The 20,426-nt window shown below is 38.3% G+C and overlaps 1 protein-coding gene and 2 pseudogenes across 3 annotated transcripts in view; 1 reads left to right on the forward strand and 2 right to left on the reverse strand.

Annotated features, from left to right (window-relative positions):
• The window catches only part of POC5 (POC5 centriolar protein), a 42,189-nt gene that overhangs the window by 5,889 nt on the left and 15,874 nt on the right, over positions 1-20,426 (reverse strand). For all 3 annotated transcript variants that reach the window (XM_047088109.1, XM_047088119.1, XM_047088099.1), the window contains 4 exons: positions 17,461-17,565; positions 12,366-12,545; positions 9,913-10,066; positions 4,420-4,694 (listed from right to left, as the gene is read on the reverse strand). In XM_047088109.1, coding sequence (XP_046944065.1) covers positions 4,420-4,694; positions 9,913-10,066; positions 12,366-12,545; positions 17,461-17,565 — 714 coding nt within the window. The remainder of the gene's footprint in view (positions 1-4,419; positions 4,695-9,912; positions 10,067-12,365; positions 12,546-17,460; positions 17,566-20,426) is intronic.
• LOC124518237 (eukaryotic translation initiation factor 3 subunit F-like) lies at positions 10,073-12,338 on the reverse strand (annotated as a pseudogene).
• Positions 18,982-19,297, forward strand: LOC124520802 (cytochrome c-like; annotated as a pseudogene).

Here is a 20,426-nt window from a genome sequence, read left to right on the forward strand (position 1 = left end):
AAATAAATAAACGTTGAAAAAAGGCCAATTCTTTCATCCATAATAATCAGTCAACAGATAATACTGGATAATTGATGCATGTGAAAATAAAGATATGAGCATACTACTTAGGAAATTAAAAGGTAAGTAGGAGAAAGAGCTAATAGAATTTAGGGAGAGGTATTTAGAGGACTGTTTCTCACTATAATACTTGTAGAAACTATTTGGCTAGTTAATCTAAACTTTTACGGGTCTTATGAATTTAAGAAACTAAAACTCAGATACTAAAATATTTATAGGCATGTTTTTGTGGACTAAATTCATGCTTCTGACCTTAAGGAAACCTCATCCTATTTCTTATTAAAATAAGGTATAAAATATATTCTATAAAGTGCTGTATCTTAATATTAAAAACTATTTTAAAATGTAAAATATAAATGTAATTGCTGGTAAGAACATACTTTATGAAAAATTGCAACCTGAAGTACAATTGAGCTGGTAACCTTATTTGTGCCTAGTCACATTTGAAGGGTGTAAGCACTCCCATCCATAACAGCTGTTCCCACTCGGAGGGGGAAGGAATGTAAAAGAAACTGGACACGTTTTGACTGGGAGACGTTTGGAATGAGAAAACTACAGTAGTTGGAAGAATGCCCACAGCTGATAACCTTCACCCAACCAGTTGAGAACTGCTTTAAAATATCTTCAGTAAGATGAAAACATATACTCCAGTAAGGAAATAAAGACTTTAAAAAGAAACCTCTATGCATTTACTTAAATTAATAATTGTCTTCACTGACTTGCATGTTTACCAAGTCAGCTTTTGGTTTTATTTTTTAGCTCTTTGTTTTCAAATGGTTTGTTCTGTAATCAGATTGCCTTACAAGTTTTGATAGATTCTTGCTTTACTTTACAAAAACTGAAATTGGAAATTACATAAAAAATAATCCACTGAATGTAGCTTATATAAAAGAGATGGCTTAATTACAATCTAGGAACCCATAGTCAGTTTGGTCCCATGTTAAAAATTAGCAAATTAATACACACATGTTTTAGCATAAAATAACACCTAAGATATGTATATATAACTTCTCAAAATTTCCTGCTTTAAATGACTTTTCTTTTTAATTAAAATAATTTTTTTAATGTTTATTTATTTTGAGAGCCAGAGTGTGTGCATGAGTAGGTGAGGGGCAGAGAGAGAGGGAGAGAAAGAATCCCAGGAAGGCCCCACACACTGTCAGCGCAGAGCCCAACATGGGGCTTGAACCCACAAACCGTGAGATCATGATCTGAGCTAAAACCAAGAGTCATATGCTTATCCGACTGAGCCACCCAGGCGCTGACTTTAAAATATATATATAATTATTGATTTGGGGGACAGCGCAAGCTGGGGAGGGGCACAGAGGATCCAAAGCGGGCTCTGCACTGACAGTCTGACAGCAGTGAGCACATTGTGGGGCCTGAATTCACAAACCACTAAATCATGATGACCTGAGGCCAAAGTCGGACGCTCAACTGACTGAGCCACCCAGGTGTCTCCCCCCCACCCACCACACACACCTTTTTTTAACTGACTTTTTGACTCCATGACCAAACTTACTGGTCCCAGTCAGGATGGATCTCATTAAATCTATCTAAGAGCTTAGCTGACTTAAAAAATGCTATAAAAATGGAAATGCTAGCATTTTATGCCCTATCAATAAAAGCAACAAAATCAAAAGGATTAAGAAAGAAAAGGGAAATGACCTATTTTTAAAACTTAATATTTGTATCTTAATATTTGACATGGAGACAATGGTTGGTTAAGAAACAAGGCTCTGTGGCCAAACAGTCAAAGTCTGAATTCTGTCACTGATTGTGTCCACAGGCAACTCACTCACTCTCCAAACCTCAGTTTCCTCATTTATAGAATGAGGAGGGCAGTGCCAAGTGCCTAATGATATCCTTTCACTTTCCATTCAGATGAAGAGGAAAGTTAAAAGAGAACATTTACTAAAGAGTTTAAAAATCCAACTAAAACCCCTCAACTATTCCAACGGTGAGTCAGAAAAAGAAAAAAGGGTCACCTATTGTTCAAACTCATGAACTGCAATATACGTGCTCATATAACTGCCTAATTGTTATTTCTTGAAAAGTGCTTACCACCAGGAAATTCTGGTATTTTATTTAACATACTGAGGATGTCTGCAGAAAGGAAAGAATTTTACAGATGAAGATGTTATTTTAGTAGGATGATAATCTTTCTTTTTCCAGTTGTCTGTTTCCCAGTTCTCTGCAGTTTGTTCTCTGTTATACACCTCCTTTTAGCTACTGGAAATACCAAGAAGATTGGGAAAAAGTTTTGAATGTTCATAGGAAGCCTCTGTGATTAAAATGAAAAGAAAGATAACCAGGCCTGGATCATAGGTCTCTCCTTTCCCAGTCCCAACAATGATGGGTTTGCATTAGATAAGTTACCCAACTAATATACTTGTTCCTAGTTTTGTTTATTATGGTTCTTTTCAAAAACAAGAGGACACATTTGAGGGGAATCTGAATCTGAGTATTATAATTACATAAGCAAGGAAGAAAACTAGCAGTATACTTACAGACTGATTTGCTTCTGATTTTCCTCTCCTCCAACCCTAAAGGCTATATTTATGTGAACAAAATTGAATGTGTATCTGTTTATCAAGGAGGATGTAGTTGCAAGGGCTGTCTACACTATATCGTGTTTTCAGGTTGCAAAGACTTCAAAATTATCTCAGGTGACCACACTGTTTCACAAAGTAACAAAAAAGGTGGTAAGCATACTCATTCATTCAGTTCTTCCCATATATATCCAGGTTTATATATAAATGCAAACGTACAAATGGTGTAGTCATATTTGAAGGGAATTTTGAAAAATCTAGCTCTGTGGGTTATCTGAATATGCAACATGAACGACAAACCAGAAATTTAAATAGACACTCACTGTGTTTACTTAAATGAGATCATCTGTATAGGATCACACTTCAAAATGTGTAATCATGAAAAATAAACACAGCTGAACATAAGTCAGAGTTGAATTTTAGTGTCTTATTTCTAAGTCAAAACACCCTCACACATTCAAAATTTTCTTAACAGCTATATTTTTTTCACCTCTTTGAATCAAGAGCAGACATAATAGCAGATCTCAACATATTTTTCCCCACAGTCAGTAGCTTCCACAAGGCAGAAATTCAAGTCAGCTGGAATATTCAAGATGACCAATTGTCTGGCTGACTGAATGCCTCCCTTAGCTACAGAGCACTGCCCAGGGTAATGGCACCTTCTGACGGGGAACTATACAACATAAAACCTATTCTGCGATCTTCTGTCCTCTCAGGAAAACGGTAAGGGCCAGGGAGGAGGAGGACACAAGCAAATCAGAATCCTCTCAGGAACTTTATCATACTAGACATGGCTTTGTGCCTAAGCCAAGCCAGAGTAGGGAAGAAGGACATAGTGTTTTTAAAAAGCCCTATAGAAGTAAGTCCAGTTGTATCCCTACTCCCCTCACTATGGAGAATCACTCTTTGAATAACACAGGTTTAATAAGAAGAAGGTGAGGAGTCAGAACCCTGATGTACTTTGTGTTAACTCTTCTATATTAATTAGCTTGATCAATTCCCCTTCAGGCAAGTTCTCACACAAATATTCCATCCCCATTCAGTAGTTCCACACTGTATGTACTTCTCTTAAAAGTAGCTAAGTGACTCTAGGAGAAATTATTCAAGGAGACTTGAATTAAAAATGAGAACCTAATCCAATCAAGATGGAGTAACTACAGAGTAGTGTTAATGATATATGTGCATCGAGGAAAAGGGAAAGGTATAGCTGAATACAAAATATACAAAAGAGCCAGTAATCTTCTAAGCCCTTGAAAAATACCCAGGAGAGTTCCCTTCAAAATAGATTAAAAAGCCTGTCATCTTCTCTTTTTCAAATCTATTTTTCCTGAATAGTTCTTGAAAAAACGTGAAATGACAAAGTTATTTTTAATTATCACTACCATAATAGAAGTTTCAGCTATTATTTTCATTATAAATTGTTTAAAAAAACTTTTTTAATGTTTATTTTGAGAGAAAGAGAGAGACAGAATGCGAGTGGAGGAGGGACAGAGAGAGAGGGAGACACAGAATCGGAGGCAGCCTCCAGGCTCTGGGCTGTCAGCACAGAGACCAAAGTGGGGTTCAAACTCATGAACTGTGAGATCATGACCTGAGCCGAAGTTGGATGCTCAACTAAGCCACCCAGGGGCCCCTTCATTATAAATTGTTTTAGCCACTTTGTATATTAAATATTTTCTGTGGCTTGGCCTAAATACCATACAGACTCTTCCTCCATGGGAAAACATGTTCTAAGTTAAAAATATCCAGTATACAGTCAGGTTTTCAGCTCTTTTCCCACTCGGGCACCTGCATTAAGTGTACTAACCATTTCTTCTGGTCCAGCAGTGGCTGCAGATCCAGCACCCAGAGTTGAGGTAACAGGAAGGTGAGCAGAGGAAGCAGAAGCAGCCCCCACAGAAGTGATGGAAGCAGCAGAGGGAAATGTGGCAGCACAGGTTGCTCCCACGGCGGCTGCTGGTGGGGATGGTGGCGGCACAATCAGTGAGGGCATCGGAGGGGCCAAAGGATCCAAATGAGCAGAATGTTCTTTTCCTTGAATGCCAGGACCATACTCTTCTTTTTTATTTGTGAAGTCTGTCCCTATCAATCACAAATTAATTCCATTAAACTTCTTACAAGTTAAGATGACCTTTATGCCCCCAACAATGAAAATACATAGTAGCTAAAACTTAGTTCTAGAGAAGATGTAGAAATTTGTCATGTATTGCATACAATGTTTAACTAACACAGTTTATCATTATTAACTGGTTCGTGTCAGCATTAACCACTAAAGACTTCAGACCATTTCCTTCAATATGTGAAAGCTAAAGATTTGCTCTTATGTCAAAGATAAAAATATGTACTCTGCTATGATGTCAGCTGAGTAAAGTATATTGCCAAAACAGCCATCATAATAATATGTGACCATATTATTTATGTCCTTCTGCATTATTTCATACAACTGTCCTGATAAATGGCCTCCTATTTAGATCTTCAGAATTGTTTTCTGATAACACTATACCCTTTTATTTCCATTTATTGCTACTATCCAAACAAAATCAATGTATTTTATTTTTTTTAAGTTTATTTATTTATTTTGAGAGAGAGAATCCCAAGCAGGCTCTGCACAGTCAGCATGGAGCCCCATGTGGGGCTCAAACTCACAGACTGTGAGATCATGACCTGAGCCAAAATCAAGAGTCGGTCGCTCAACCAGAGCTACCCAGGTACGCTAAAATTCAATGTTTTAAATTTGATTTTTCAGCAAAAAATAATAAATCAATAAGTAACACTAAAATTTTTACTTTTAACATTGTAAACAAAATTGATTCTTCCAAAGAGATTTATATAAATCATGAGTTAAAAATATATTTGTACACTTAACTAATTTTACTGATATTCTACATAATGATTTCTCAAAAATGAACCTTACCCTTAGATCAAAGGAGTGAGTAACATCAGCTTCCAGAAGCTAGGGCAAAGGGTTTCTTCAAATTTTATATTTTTCTCCCCAGTATTAGAATTTAGTTAACATTTCCAGTAAAGACTGTATGTATGTGGCATCTAACACCAGGGTTGAGGGTTTGGAAATTCATTCACTGAGACAATTGAGAATGTGTGAACACAGGGCATTATAGACGCCCATGTGTTTTTTGTTTGTTTCTTTTTTAATGTTTTAGAGAGAGAGAGAGACAGAGCTTGAGCCGGGGAGGGCAGAGAGAGAAGGAGACAGAATCAGAAGCAGGCTCCAGGCTCTGAGCTGTCACCACAGAGTCAGACGTGGGGCTTGAACCCAGGAACCATGAGATCATGACCTGAGCCAAATCTGTACACTCAACTGACTGAGCCATCAAGGTGCCCCTGCCTTTTTTTTTTTTTTTTTGAAAGAGAGAATGAGTCAGGGAGGGACAGAGAGAGGGAGAGAGAATCCCAAGGAGGCTCTGCACTGTCAGCACAGAGCCCTACACAGGGCTTGAACCCACGAACCATGAAATCATGACATGAGCCAAATAACTGACTGAGCCACCCAAGCCCCCGATGTGGGGTTCCAACTCACAAACTGTGAGACCATGACCCGAGCTGAAGTCGGACGCCTAGCCACTCAGGCGTCTGAGCCACTCAGAATGAGCCACTCAGACTCCAAACCTCTAGACCCCTATGTTTAAATGGTTTTCGATGTCCACTTTCCATCCAGAGACTTCTCTGTGTAAGTCCTTCTCTTAGGCTATCTTTATATAAAACAGAGTAATAGCACCTCATTAACGAAGTTTAATTAGGATTCTAAGGGACATGTCCTTTGAAATCCTCTGATGAGAAAGACTAACTCAGTGTAAAAGCACCATTTTGTTTTAAAAACAAAACATAGTTTTAACATGTTTTTGACAGTAAGTAATTCAGACTGTGTCTTTTTAGGTGGGTGGAAGACTTCTCATCTGTGGAACCAGTACAAAGGTCAGGTCTCACAATGAGATTCCCTGGAATAGAGGTAGCTGACTAACTTGTTAATGTGGGCTGATTTATGCAGTTCCATTTGGGTCAATCGCTGTAAGTTTAATAATTATTGTCGCTTTAACTGGGATAAGTTTTTTCATCTGTAAAGGATTTTTTTCCTGTTCCCAAAATTGCTTTAATATTTGGCCGGTATCATTTTAAAGGTCATTTTTGCTGTCATATTTTGCCTTCTTCATAAAACTTCTAATTTCCAACCTTTAAGATATAGGATACTGCACAGCATGAGATGCACTTAGATCATGGACAGCAGAGTCAGGAGACATAAAAAAAAAAACAGTATTTTGCTATGACAAGATAGGTACGTCAGGAATACTGCATTATTTTCTTTAATGTTTACTTATTTTGAGAGACAGAGGGTGCACACGGGCGGGGTAGGGGCAGAGAGAGTGGGGAAGAGAGAGGATCCCAAGCAGGCTCCATGCTCAGCGTGGAGCTGATGCGGGAATCGATCCCAGGCCCGTGGGATCATGACCTGAGCTGAAATCAAGAGTTGTATACTCAACTGACTGAGCGACCCAGATACCTCAGGAACAATGCATTATAAACAACAGTTGTTTTAGGGGAAGAAATGGGGCCAAAAGTATTTTTTTCCCTAGTGAGAATTAAAAATTTTTTAAACCTGTTAATAAAATGCCAGAAAATTACACATCACAGAGCAAATCCAGCATGAGGTTACTTCTGCCTTTGGGAGCTCCACCAACACTATTGCTAGTGTATATCTCACTATTCCTGTCAATTTTATCCCCCATTGTGATGATCAACAAAGCACCAGGCCACTCAAAACAGTTGAGATCCCAGAACTTGGCATTAGTTGTGGATAAAAGGAGATTTAAAAGCAACAGGGGCAAAACAAATCATGTTGTGTAATTATCAGAATACATTTTCTCCAAATCCTGTTGTGGATATTTGCCTGTAGGAGACAAAGCTATATTTGAATTTAAAATTTAAGATGGTAAATTTATTAAAGGTGGTAAAACACTGTCCTAGTCAATTCATAACCTGCTTACATAGGTTATGAGAAAGAGGTCTCTTATAATTGAATGTAGGAAGTTCTTTTTTTTTTTTCATTTTTTAAAAATGTTTATTATTTTCAGAGACAAAGAGAGACAGAGCATGAGTGGGGGAGGGGCAGAGAGAGGAGACACAGAATCCGAAGTGGGCTCCAGGCTCTGAGCTGTCAGCACAGAGCCTGATGTGGGGCTTGAACTCATAAACCGCAAGATCATGACATGCATTGAAGTTGGATGCTTCACCGACTGAGCCACCCAGGTGCCCCTGAATGTAGGAAGTTCTAATGATAAAATTTGTCACTTGTGAAACCTAGGATCTGTTATAAGTAGGTAATTAAATTCTTCAATTTAATACATACAACTTACTAATAATGACAACTGGTGGTGGTGGTGAGTTTGTTTTTAGTGTTGACACTGAATTGAAAGACCATACTGGAAAAATCAAGAATTCCTTTGGATATTAGCAAGATAAACTAGTCAGCCTTGAGATTCTAGAATTCTAAGTTTTGAACCTGCATGTGGGCCACACACACCAGGACTGCTTCAGAAAAAAGTTATCTGCCTTAACTTCCTAGCATCCACAACATGAACAATTTGAATAATAAATGTTTGATGATGCCTTAAAAGGTTATGGTTATGACAGCCATAGAAAAGTTATTCAATGGACTGGAATATTAATGGTGTTACAAAATGAAACTGTCTCATAAAGTGTCTCAAATAGGATTTAATGTGAGGAAATACTGCAAAAAATGTTCATGTACTTACATAAAACAGGCTGACTTCAGACTGCAATAATTATGCCATTATCTTACACGTCAAAGTATTTTTTGTCTTTTAAAGAGCTTTCAATTATATTTCACTGCATTTCCTCAAGAATCCTTTGTGAACAGGAAGGGAAGATTTATATTATCTTCTTTGTTCAGAGAAGAAAACTAAAACCCAATAAGGAAAATAGGCCTCAGTGCAAATTGGTGACAAAGGATTCGTGTGATTTGCTTTTCTAAGCCATGCTGAAAAACAATGACACAATCCACACAGATTCCAGCCAACACATGGACTTTTAAAATAAAATTATTTTACTTGACTTCTGTAGATAGGCCTATATTTATATTTCAGTTTCAGTTGAGGCATCTCTTAAATTGAAGACAAGCAATTTAAAAAAAAATTTTTTTAATGTTTATTTTTGAGAGACAGAGACAGAGACAGGCAGAGACAGCATGAGCATGAGCATGAGCAGGGAAGGGGCAGAGACAGAGACACAGAATCCAAAGCAGGCTCCAGGCTCTGAGCAGTCAGCACAAAGTCCGATGGGGGCTCGAACTCACAAGCCATGAGATCGTGACCTGAGCTGAAGTCAGATACTCAACCTCCTAAGCCACTCAGGCACCCCAAAGACAAGCAATATTTAAAATGGGACACCATGACTAGATAAATATTTCATCAACAAAATAGTCCAAAGAATTTGGCTATTTGATCAACAAATACAAATTTTGTACTTAAAGGTACTGCAATTATTAGTTAAAAGAGCCTTAAAATAATGTTACATTCATTACATTTGAATGTTATACATTCAAAACATCATTTTAAAATTTTTTTTTTTTTCAACGTTTATTTATTTTTGGGACAGAGAGAGACAGAGCATGAACGGGGGAGGGGCAGAGAGAGAGGGAGACACAGAATCGGAAACAGGCTCCAGGCTCCGAGCCATCAGCCCAGAGCCTGACGCGGGGCTCGAACTCACGGACCGCGAGATAGTGACCTGGCTGAAGTCGGACACTTAACCGACTGCGCCACCCAGGCGCCCCTCAAAACATCATTTTAACATTGACCCTAAACACTTAAGAGTTGACTGTTTACTTGATCATATCTAAGATACCATAAGTAGCCAAGACTAAGTGATTTTTATGGCAGGTTATGATACCATGAAGTTAAAACTACCCATACCTGGGGGCACCTGGGTGGCTCAGTCGGTTAAGTGTCCGACTCTTGATTTCGGCTCAGGTCATAATGTCAAAGTTCATGAGTTCGAGCCCCACATGGGGCTCCACGCTGACCGTGCAGAGCCTGCTTGGGATTCTGTCTCTCTCTGCCCCTACCCCACTCATGCTCACTCTCTCTCTCAAAATAAATAAACTTTAAAAAATTTATTTAAAAAATCTAAAAAAATAAAAATTAAAAAAAATACCAGTACCTGGTCAAGGCCTATTCTTTGCAGAAAATTAGTATTACAGACCACACCAATCACTGAAATATCCTCAAATCCTTTTCAAAGTAGACAGAGAACCTTAAATACTAACCTGTATCGCCTTTGTTTTGAAATATAGTCATAGCTTCGAGATTTAATGCACACACCCCCCTCATGAAAGCTTTCTTCATGGAATCTTCAAAATGCTCTTTTTCATGCTGCATTCTTTGGATCTCAGCTTTTGCATTTTCCAAAGCTCCAGATAACTAATTAAGGGGAATTTTTAAAAAGAAGAAAAAGATTTGAGATACAAGGAAGGATATTATTTACTGTTCAAAAAACAGCCTTATACTGTGAAGTGTTTTTTTTTTTGTTTTTTTTTTTTTTTTTACAAAAGAGTAAGCTATGTTTATTTAAAGTCACAAGCAGCTGACGGACTCCGTATGACTCAGACTACAAGGAAACCATTCTACTTCATTCCATTCTGAGTCCTAGGGGGGCCCAGACTGGCAGGAGTGCTGCTTGGGGCCCGCTGACAGGTTTAAAGGTTTCTCACTGACGGCAATCTGTGACTGTGTGAGATTGGCCAGGCAGGTCACCATTAGCAGGTCACTGATGTTGCTGTTGAGCATGGTCTCAAAGTTATCAGGAACTATCTTGGGTACTTGGTTAACCAGATTCATTAAGAAGCGGCCCACAGTATCGTCAGCTGATGGCTTTCCACATAGCATGTCCTCTGCATACCACAACACTGTGCTCAGGGCATCCTAGATGCCAGCGGATGCCCCTCCTACTTGCTGCAAGTTGCTTGAGAGTCTGATCACTGGGTTGGGGCTAAAACAGGTCTTTGTGATCTGGTCAAATGCGATGTGTTCAGTGTCAGAATATGCATAGTTCACTGTCAGAGGTGTGGACATCCCCCCAGGGACACCCATTAAAGTGCCGACATAGGTAGCCATTCCTGAGGTGAATGGGGTTGGGGGCTTCAGGGCTGTAGTATTCCTGAATCGGCACAGAATTCTCTATGAAGTCACGGCCTGTGGCGTACCAGCCCAGGAAGAGCTCATCTGGAGAGACTTTCTTGGTAATTCACACATGTGCTTAGTGAATGCCATGTCAACAGCCACCTCATCTTCTGACTCACTGTGCAGCACTAAAAAGCAGTTTGTGACTTCCACTGAATGCTAGTCAACAGGTCCCAGCAGGGTCCCAATAACTTGGGCAGCACCTTCACTGAGTGTCTTGTGGCTGTCCGCAACAGAGGCCAAATGACCAGGTGGAGCCCGACCGCATGGCTGCTGGGGCGGGGGCCTGAGAGGGCAGGACCAGGCAGTGACCACACTGGGTCTGTGCTGGGGTGTGGCCCAGAGCCTGTGGTCCTAGCCAATGCAGCTGCCAGGTATGAGGAGGAGGCTGGAGCTGGTGTTGGAGCCAGAAGCGGCGCTGAGGCTGTGGGGCTGGGGCGGGGGTGGGGGCGGGGGCTGGGGCTGGCGCTGCCTGTGTGGCCATCTTGTTGAGCTGTGAAGTCACTTTTGTGTCAAACGCTAAAAACACTTTACCGCACACCTCTTCCGCTATGCATCTCAATTTATTTTAAAAGGTGCATCTTACCTCATTCCTAACTGTAAGATGGAGGTTCAAACAAGGAAAATTTCATACCAGTCCCACCAAAGGGTGCTGACGTGTTTTACTTATAAAGATATGTCATTTCTTACCATAAAACATTCATGCAGAATAATACCCAAAATACATGAAGAGCCACAAGCTCTCACCTCTTCAGAAAAAAATACCTAAATGCAATATTAACAGAATTTCCACCCTTCCTTCCTTCCTTTCTCTAAATGTCATTTAGAGAACTTAAAGTGCAAAGTGACATTAGGTAAAACACTCTTTCCCACCGACCAAATCTGAAGGGACTGCATTTTTTTTTTTGTATGTCATTTTGAATTGCAGAAAATTATTGGTACAATGACACTTATTTTTAACGTTAAGAACTTAGTACTATGATGACGAAAAAAGGTTTTTCTGTGACTATGTGATTTCAAGAGGCCTACTGCATTCTTCACTATGGATTAACTTCATTTTAGGTCTCAAATATTTTCCCTTGGAAACGATGTTTATTTTATAAATAAAAGTCAATGGGAAAATAACTTCAGTTTATATACGACGGCTTTATATCAACCTTATAGGAACACAATTTGCTTAAATTAGCACAAGGATAAACATTTTTGTTTTGAGTCTTTATTTTCAGCTCAAAAAGGCCAAATGAAGAAGCCTAAGAAAGTATGCGTTCTTAGAAATGTAAGGGTCTATGGGTGATTTACGTTTCCAAGGGAAATGTACATACATGAGATCAAACACGAGTTCCTAGATCAGAGTAAATAAATCTGTAGGTCTGACTTAATAGTGTTGTTCTTTCCCAGGAGTGTCATTTGAGCCTATGTGACACTAAATGGAACTGGAGAAACGGGTCACTCTGCCTAACTATAAACTAATAGTGAGTGATGCTATCCATCTTTTTTATTTTTACTGAAAGAAAGTGAAGGTATACACAAAAAAGTTTACCGCAGCAACTCTGGTTTCATAATCGTTGGAAATCTGGACGCAAACTTCTTCTGCTCTTGCTTGACAAGCTCGTTCCACCACATCTTTCCATTGCTTCTGTACTATGGATCGCCAGCCTTTCCAGACTTTCTTCAGTAAAGTTCTCTGGAAGTACTGGTCAGCTAGTTTGCCTTCATAGACCTAAATGAAAGTAATATACAACCTCAAAAACACGGTAGGCTGGTAAATATATAGGCGATGATATTAAAAAACATAATGTAACACAGTGGTAAGCAGTGTTCATGTTATCATTTAATCCTGTGTAATCATATTTTTCTCATCTGCAGGCAGGAGAACAGGCTGAGAGAGGTTAAGGAACCGGCCCATGTCACACAGCTTTCATAGAAAGGGAAAAACCAGCCTCGCCTCATTTCAGAACCTAACCTCCAACCCTTGTATCAATGCTTTATGCAACTAATCAAGTTAGGAGGAAAAAAATAAATAAATAAAGCGCAAATGAAAGAAAAGGAATAATCTGCCATTATCAGAGTTATGAATCTGCAGGACCATTTAGCGGAAAGTAGGCCTAAGAGAAGAACAGAGAGTGGAGGCAAGACAGAAAGGGTGGTGGCTGTGATTTCAGGTGCCACTGCTCTCTCTTCAGCCTGGTGGCCACCACCAGAAACAAGACTAATTTAATTTACACACTTTGCCATCATACACAGGGCCAAGCAGATCTAAATAGAAACATATACCATTCTTCCTGCATCAACTAATTTAAATTCTTTTGAAGAAATAGTTCCAATTTTCAATTTTCTTAAATTGAAAAAGCTACTCAAAAACTGACGGCAGAAAATAAATGGAAACAAACGAAAATGAAAATACAACAATCCAAACGCTTTGGGATGCAGCGAAGGCAGTCCTGAGAGGAAAATACATGACAATCCAGGCCTATCTCAAGAAACAAGAAAAATACCAAATACAAAATCTAACAGCACACCTAAAGGAAACAGAAGCAGAGCAGCAAAGACACCCCAAACCCAGCAGAAGAAGAGAAATAATAAAGATCAGAGCAGAAATAAACAATATAGAATCTAAAAAAACTGTAGAGCAGATCAACGAAACCAAGAGTTGGTTTTTTGAAAAAATAAACAAAATTGATAAACCTCTACCCAGGCTTCTCAAAAGAAAAGGGAGAGACCCAAATAGATAGAATCATGAATGAAAATGGAATTATTACAACCAATCCCTCAGAAATACAAGCAATTATCAGGGAATACTATGAAAAATTATATGCCAACAAACTGGACAACCTGGAAGAAATGGACAAATTCTTAAACACCCACACGCTTCCAAAACTCAATAAGGAGGAAACAGAAAGCTTGAACAGACCCATAACCAGCCAAGAAATTGAATCAGTTATCAAAAATCTCCCAACAAATAAGAGTCCAGGACCAGATGGCTTCCCTGGGGAATTCTAACCAGACATTTAAAGCAGAGATGATACCTATCCTTCTCAAGCTATCCCAAAAAATAGAAAAGGAAGGAAAACTTCCACACTCATTCCATGAAGCCAGTATTACTTTGATTCCCAAACCAGACAGAGACCCAGTAAAAAAAGAGAACTACAGGCCAATATCCCTGATGAATATGGATGCAAAAATTCTCAATAAGATACTAGCAAATCGAATTCAACAGTTTATAAAAAGAATTATTCACCATGATCAAGTGGGATTCATTCCTGGGATGCAGGGCTGGTTCAACATTCGCAAATCAATCAACGTGATGCATCACATTAATAAAAGAAAAGATAAGAACCATATGATCCTGTCAATCGATGCAGAAAAAGCATTTGACAAAATTCAGCATCCTTTTTTAATAAAAACCCTCGAGAAAGTCGGGATAGAAGGAACATACTTAAACATCATAAAAGCCATTTATGAAAAGCCCACAGCTAATATCATCCTCAATGGGAAAAAACTGAGAGCTTTCCCCCTGAGATCAGGAACATGACAAGGATGTCCACTCTCACTGCTGTTGTTTAACATAGTGTTGGAAGTGCTAGCATCAGCAATCAGACAAAAAAAGGAAATCAAAGGCATCAAAATTGGCAAAGATGAAGTCAAGCTTTCGCTTTTTGCAGATGACATGATCTTATACATGGAAAATCTGACAGACTCCACCAAAAGTCTGCTAGAACTGATACATGACTTCAGCAAAGCTGCAGGATACAAAATCAATGTACAGAAATCAGTTGCATTCTTATACACTAATAATGAAGCAACACAAAGACAAATAAAGAAACTGATCCCATTCACAATTGCACCAAGAAGCATAAAATACCTAGGAATAAGTGTAACCAAAGATGTAAAAGATCTGTATGCTGAAAACTATAGAAAGCTTATGAAGGAAATTGAGTAAGATATAAAGAAATGGAAAAACATTCCATGCTCATGGGTTGGAAAAATAAATATTGTTAAAATGTCAATACTACCCAAAGCTATCTACACATTCAATGCAATCCTAATCAAAATTGCACCAGCATTCTTCTCGAAGCTAGAACAAGCAATCCTAAAATTCATATGGAACCACAAAAGGCCCCGAATAGCCAAAGGAATTTTGAAGAAGATGACCAAAGCAGGAGGCATCACAATCCCAGACTTTAGCCTCTACTACAAAGCTGTCATCATCAAGACAGCATGGTATTGGCACAGAAACAGACACATAGACCAATGGAATAGAATAGACACCCCAGAACTAGACCCACAAACGTATGGCCAACTCATCTTTGACAAAGCAGGAAAGAATATCCAATGGAAAAAAGACAGTCTCTTTAACAAATGGTGCTGGGAGAACTGGACAGCACCATGCAGAAGATTGAAACTAGACCACTTTCTTACACCATTCACAAAAATAAACTCAAAATGGATAAAGGACCTGAATGTGAGACAGGAAACCATCAAAACCCTAGAGGAGAAAGCAGGAAAAGACCTCTCTGACCTCAGCCGTAGCAATTTCTTACTTGACACATCCCCAAAGGCAAGGGAATTAAAAGCAAAAATGAACTATTGGGACCTCATGAAGATAAAAAGCTTCCGCACAGCAAAGGAAACAACCAACGAAACTAAAAGGCAACCAACGGAATGGGAAAAGATATTTGCAAATGACATAACAGACAAAGGGCTAGTATCCAAAATCTATAAAGAGCTCACCAAACTCCACACCCGAAAAACAAATAACCCGGTGAAGAAATGGGCAGAAAACATGAATAGACACTTCTCTAAAGAAGACATCCGGATGGCCAACAGGCCCATGAAAAGACGCTCAACCTCGCTCCTCATCAGGGAAATACAAATCAAAACCACACTCAGATATCACCTCACGCCAGTCAGAGTGGCCAAAATGAACAAATCAGGAGACAATAGATGCTGGAGAGGATGTGGAGAAATGGGAACACTCTTGCACTGTTGGTGGGAATGCAAACTGGTGCAGCTGCTCTGGAAAACAGTGTGGAGGTTCCTCAAAAATTAAAAATAGACCTACCCTATGACCCAGCAGAGTAGCACTGCTAGGAATTTACCCAAGGGATACAGGAGTACTGATGCATAGGGGCACTTGTACCCCAATGTTCATAGCAGCACTCTCAACAATAGCCAAATTATGGAAAGAGCCTAAATGTCCATCAACTGATGAATGGATAAAGAAATTGTGTTTTATATACACAATGGAGTACTACGTGGCAATGAGAAAGAATGAAATATGGCCCGTTGTAGCAACGTGGATGGAACTGGAGAGTGTGATGCTAAGTGAAATAAGCCATACAGAGAAAGACAGATACCATATGTTTTCACTCTTATGTGGATCCTGAGAAACTTAACAGAAACCCATGGAGGAGGGGAAGGAAAAAAAAAAAAAAAGAGGTTAGAGTGGGAGAGAGCCAAAGCATAGGAGACTCTTAAAAACTGAGAACAAACTGAGGGTTGATGGGGGGTGGGAGGGAGGGGAGGGTAGCTGATGGGTATTGAAGAGGGCATCTTTTGGGATGAGCACTGGGTGTTGTATGGAAACCAATTTGACAATAAATTTCATATATTAAAAAAAAAAAAACTGACGGCAGCCTCTGCTATGTCCACTAACATTTAAACATTAACATATTCTGATTATGTCAGTTGGTAAATAACTTTCAAAATACGGCATACTCATTAAATAGCTCTTTTCTCTATGATTAATGTAGATTCAATCTATTGGGATTCATAAAAAAAATGAAAGCACTAGGAATTATTCTTCAAGGAGAAATCCTGTTCCACCATTGTAATAGCCTTTTCTTTAAGTATTCAGAACTAAATGCAGAGAGATCATTCCATGGCTCACATAAACATCAAATACACACACACACACACACAACACATCTATCCCCTATACTCTTGAGTCTCTATACTGTCTTCTTGTGGGATATACATATCCTCTCATCTTTTCCACTTCTGATACAATAATTTATTACTCTCTCTCAGTTTATATTTACTCTGCTATACTGATTCAACTCTTACTTAATTAAAATAAAGACAATCACAGTTAAATTGTAAACAAACTAAAGATAATTTTTAAAAAGCTACACAGACATGGCTTTCTTTGATTCTCACTCTAAGTCAAGTCTACAAAACAAACGATCACACAATTTTATAATGTATCATCAATACAGTACTGCCTCTTTATGAAGAGACTATATGGATACATTCAGGCATGTGTGAAGCAGAAACAATATAAGAAGCATATATGTTAGACATTATCAATTCCTTCTCCACACAATCACATCTGAGTTTAAATTTGTTAAAAGGGTTCCATGACAAGGGCATTTGTAAGTCAGTTATGATCCTTACTTAATATGAAGTAGGAGATGATAGATCAATAGGTCTATAAAATATGAGGTATTTTTTTCCAAAATACACCAAAATCAAATTCCTTTAAAATCTAGGCAACATTAAATTGTAAATTCATTTTGATTTATTAGAAAACAAATCTTTCTTTGACTTTAACAGGAGCTCCAAAATGTGATCCTAAACCCTTTTGAGTTCAGAAGTCTAGTATCTGTCAGTTATTGTTTTCTTTTTATACTTACATCCTGTCTGGATTTAACATGGCCAATTCGCCAGTGGAAGAATGTTCTCATCAGCTCTATCCTTTCCTTTTGCTTGCCTATGGCATGAGACAAGCTAGAAATCACCTGTAAATAGCAATTAACACAATTATTGTAATGTTACAATAACAATAATTGGTAAAGTGACTTTCACATATATCAAAAAGTGCTCAAAAGAATACCTGTGGAGCACTACTACATTCATCTAATTAACCTCATTATTATCTTTAAAAACACCAAAAAGCTTGTCCACCTGAATGCACTACATATCAAAGAACGAAGGAGAGCAAAAGAGGAAAGAAAGAAAAGTCTTTATTATTTGTATCTGGATAATCACAAAAAAAGTTTATGTATATAAAGTTAATAGTCATTGACATTTAATTCAAGAAAGATGACTACACATTTGAAAATATTGCCACATACACAGAAAGGCTTTGTGCACTACACTTGAGGGTAGGGACCAGGCTTTAAACATCTTTCTGGTCCCTTAAGTACCTTTAATACCTTGGGTTAGAAGTTGCTCACTAACTGTTTAAGGATTTTCTGGATTCAACAAACTCATAAAAGCAAACAAGAGTTATACCATAATGTACTTCTTCAGTGATGCTATTCTCGTTCTTTTTTAAATAAATCTACGAACGCTTTTAAAACCTAAGACGATATTCTTTCTTATAAAGAAATGAGTGATTGAAATATATATTTTAAATTGGCCACATTAAAGTGAGATTTAGTAAATTAGGCATATTTATTGAGAGACATTTATTCTGGTTCTTCTTTAAATAATTTTCAAAAGTAGAAAAGGGCACACATTTCTGTTAAAAGGCACAGACCGTTCATCTTATTCATTTTCAAAAACTGGACACATATGTATACTCTTTTATGTGTGATACTTTGAAATTACAAAAAAATAAGTTTCAAATATTTTAAAACCTCAGGATAGAGTTTTGAGGGCAAGAGAGAAAATGAGTGACATTAGTATCTAGGGTTTCAAAAAAGTAAACTATATAAAATGTTTGATTTTATATCATACCCCAAACATCAAAAGAAATGTATATTTAAAAAAATATATAGTCTTTATCTAGTTCATTAAAACAGTGCTGCATCTGCAGACCAGGAGCTAAGCTGTCACCTCTGAAAACTAACATCCTCCCGGGGGGAGCCATGGATTTACTGCACAGTCTGCTGTGTGGAATTAGCACAGACGTGAACCTTACTCTCTCGTTCTTAAGAGGCTAATGTAAAGTGAAATAAAAAGTATTCTCAGGGCACTTGGGTGGCTCAGTCAGTTAAGTGTCTGACTCTTAAGTTTCTGCTCAGGTCATGATCTCACAGTTCATGAGTTCAAGCCCAGAGCAGGGCTCCGCACTGACAGCAAGGAGACTGCTTGGGATTCTCTCTCTGCCCGCCCCGCCCCTCTCAAAATAATAAGCTTTAGAGAAGGTTGGACATCCGGCTTGTGAGTGGGTACCTTCATTTCACGTGCGACCTAAGAGCGATTTAAAAATGGGTGATATTGAGAAGAGCAAGAAGATTTTGTTCAGAAGTGCACCCAGTGCCATACCATGGAAAAGGGAGGCAAGCACAAGACTGGGCCAAATCGCCATGGTTTATTTGGGGGAAAGGTCAAGCCCCTGGATTTTCTTATAGGGATGCCAACAAGAACAAAGGCATCACCTGGGGAGAGGAGACACTGATGGACTATTTGGAGAATCCCAGGAAGTACATCCCTGGAACAAAAATGACCTTCGCTGGCATTAGGAAGGCAGGGGAAAGAGCAGACTTGATAGCTTATCTCTAAAAAGCTACTAAGGAACAATAGTTGGCCGTTGCCTTATTTATTACAAAACAAAAATGTCTCATGACTTTTTTTATGTGTCCCGTATTTAAATAAATCTTATACACCAGAATTCAGATCATGAATGGCTGACAGAATATTTCTTTTGGACAGTCCTGATTTAAATAAGATTAGCTTGTGGGGCGCCTGGGTGGCTCAGTCAGCTGAGCGCCCGACTTCAGCTCAGGTCATGATCTCACAGCTTGTGAGTTCGAGCCCCCCGTCAGGCTCTGCGCTGACAACTCGGAGCCTGGAGCCCGCTTTGGATTCTGTGTCTCCCTCTCCCTCTGCCCCTAACCACTCGCATTATGTCTCTGTCTCTCTCAAAAATAAACAGTAAAAAAAAAAAAAAATTAAATAAGATTAGCTTGTGGTTAAATGAGTATGATTTGCTTTTTGAACTCTGATAGTAATTCTGGTTCAGCAAGTGCTGTCATTGTTTTCCCCTTTCAAAAATATGATTGGAATTGATTACATGTTCAGCTTTTCACAGAGATGGTAAATGCCATCTCTAAACTTTAGATTTATATGACTGATTATATCAATATATTTAAATACTGAGGAAATCCCTTCACTGTAGCAGAACAGCAAGACTCAGCTGTGATTCAAGTTGTGTTTATTAGCCTGTTAAAGGCAAGGGCTGAAGATAAGCTGGCAATGTCCACTTTATCTTTTTAGTCTTAACTATGCAGATTTAATTAAAATTCCCTCCATTTAAAATGTTGCCTTTTGCTTAATGAAAGGCATTTTAGTGTGGTTTATGTATAGTATTAAAAATTATTAACAGTTCTCACATTTTATAGATGAGCTGTAAGGTCAGATGCTTTTAAAATTGAGTGTGATAAGGTATAGTAGCAGATTTGGCTTGTGAATTCTTTACTAAGTTATAATTCAGGAATGTCTTCTAAACAGCTATTGAAAAATACAACTGTGGAATTACCATATATGTATGATTGGTGCTTTTGCCAACTTGTTAGAAGGGTTAAAGTAGAGGAGAAATATCATCAGCACCAATTTGTAAATTATGTGATAAGGCTTAAGATAATTAAAAACAAAATCACAGATCAAAAAAAAAAGCTTTAAAAAAAGTGTTCTCTATGTCTATCAATAAAAC

Source organism: Lynx rufus, unplaced genomic scaffold, assembly GCF_022079265.1.
Source record: "Lynx rufus isolate CCGP_SWC_20201006 ecotype Redwood Valley unplaced genomic scaffold, mLynRuf1.p SCAF_1, whole genome shotgun sequence".
NCBI lineage: Eukaryota > Metazoa > Chordata > Mammalia > Carnivora > Felidae > Lynx > Lynx rufus.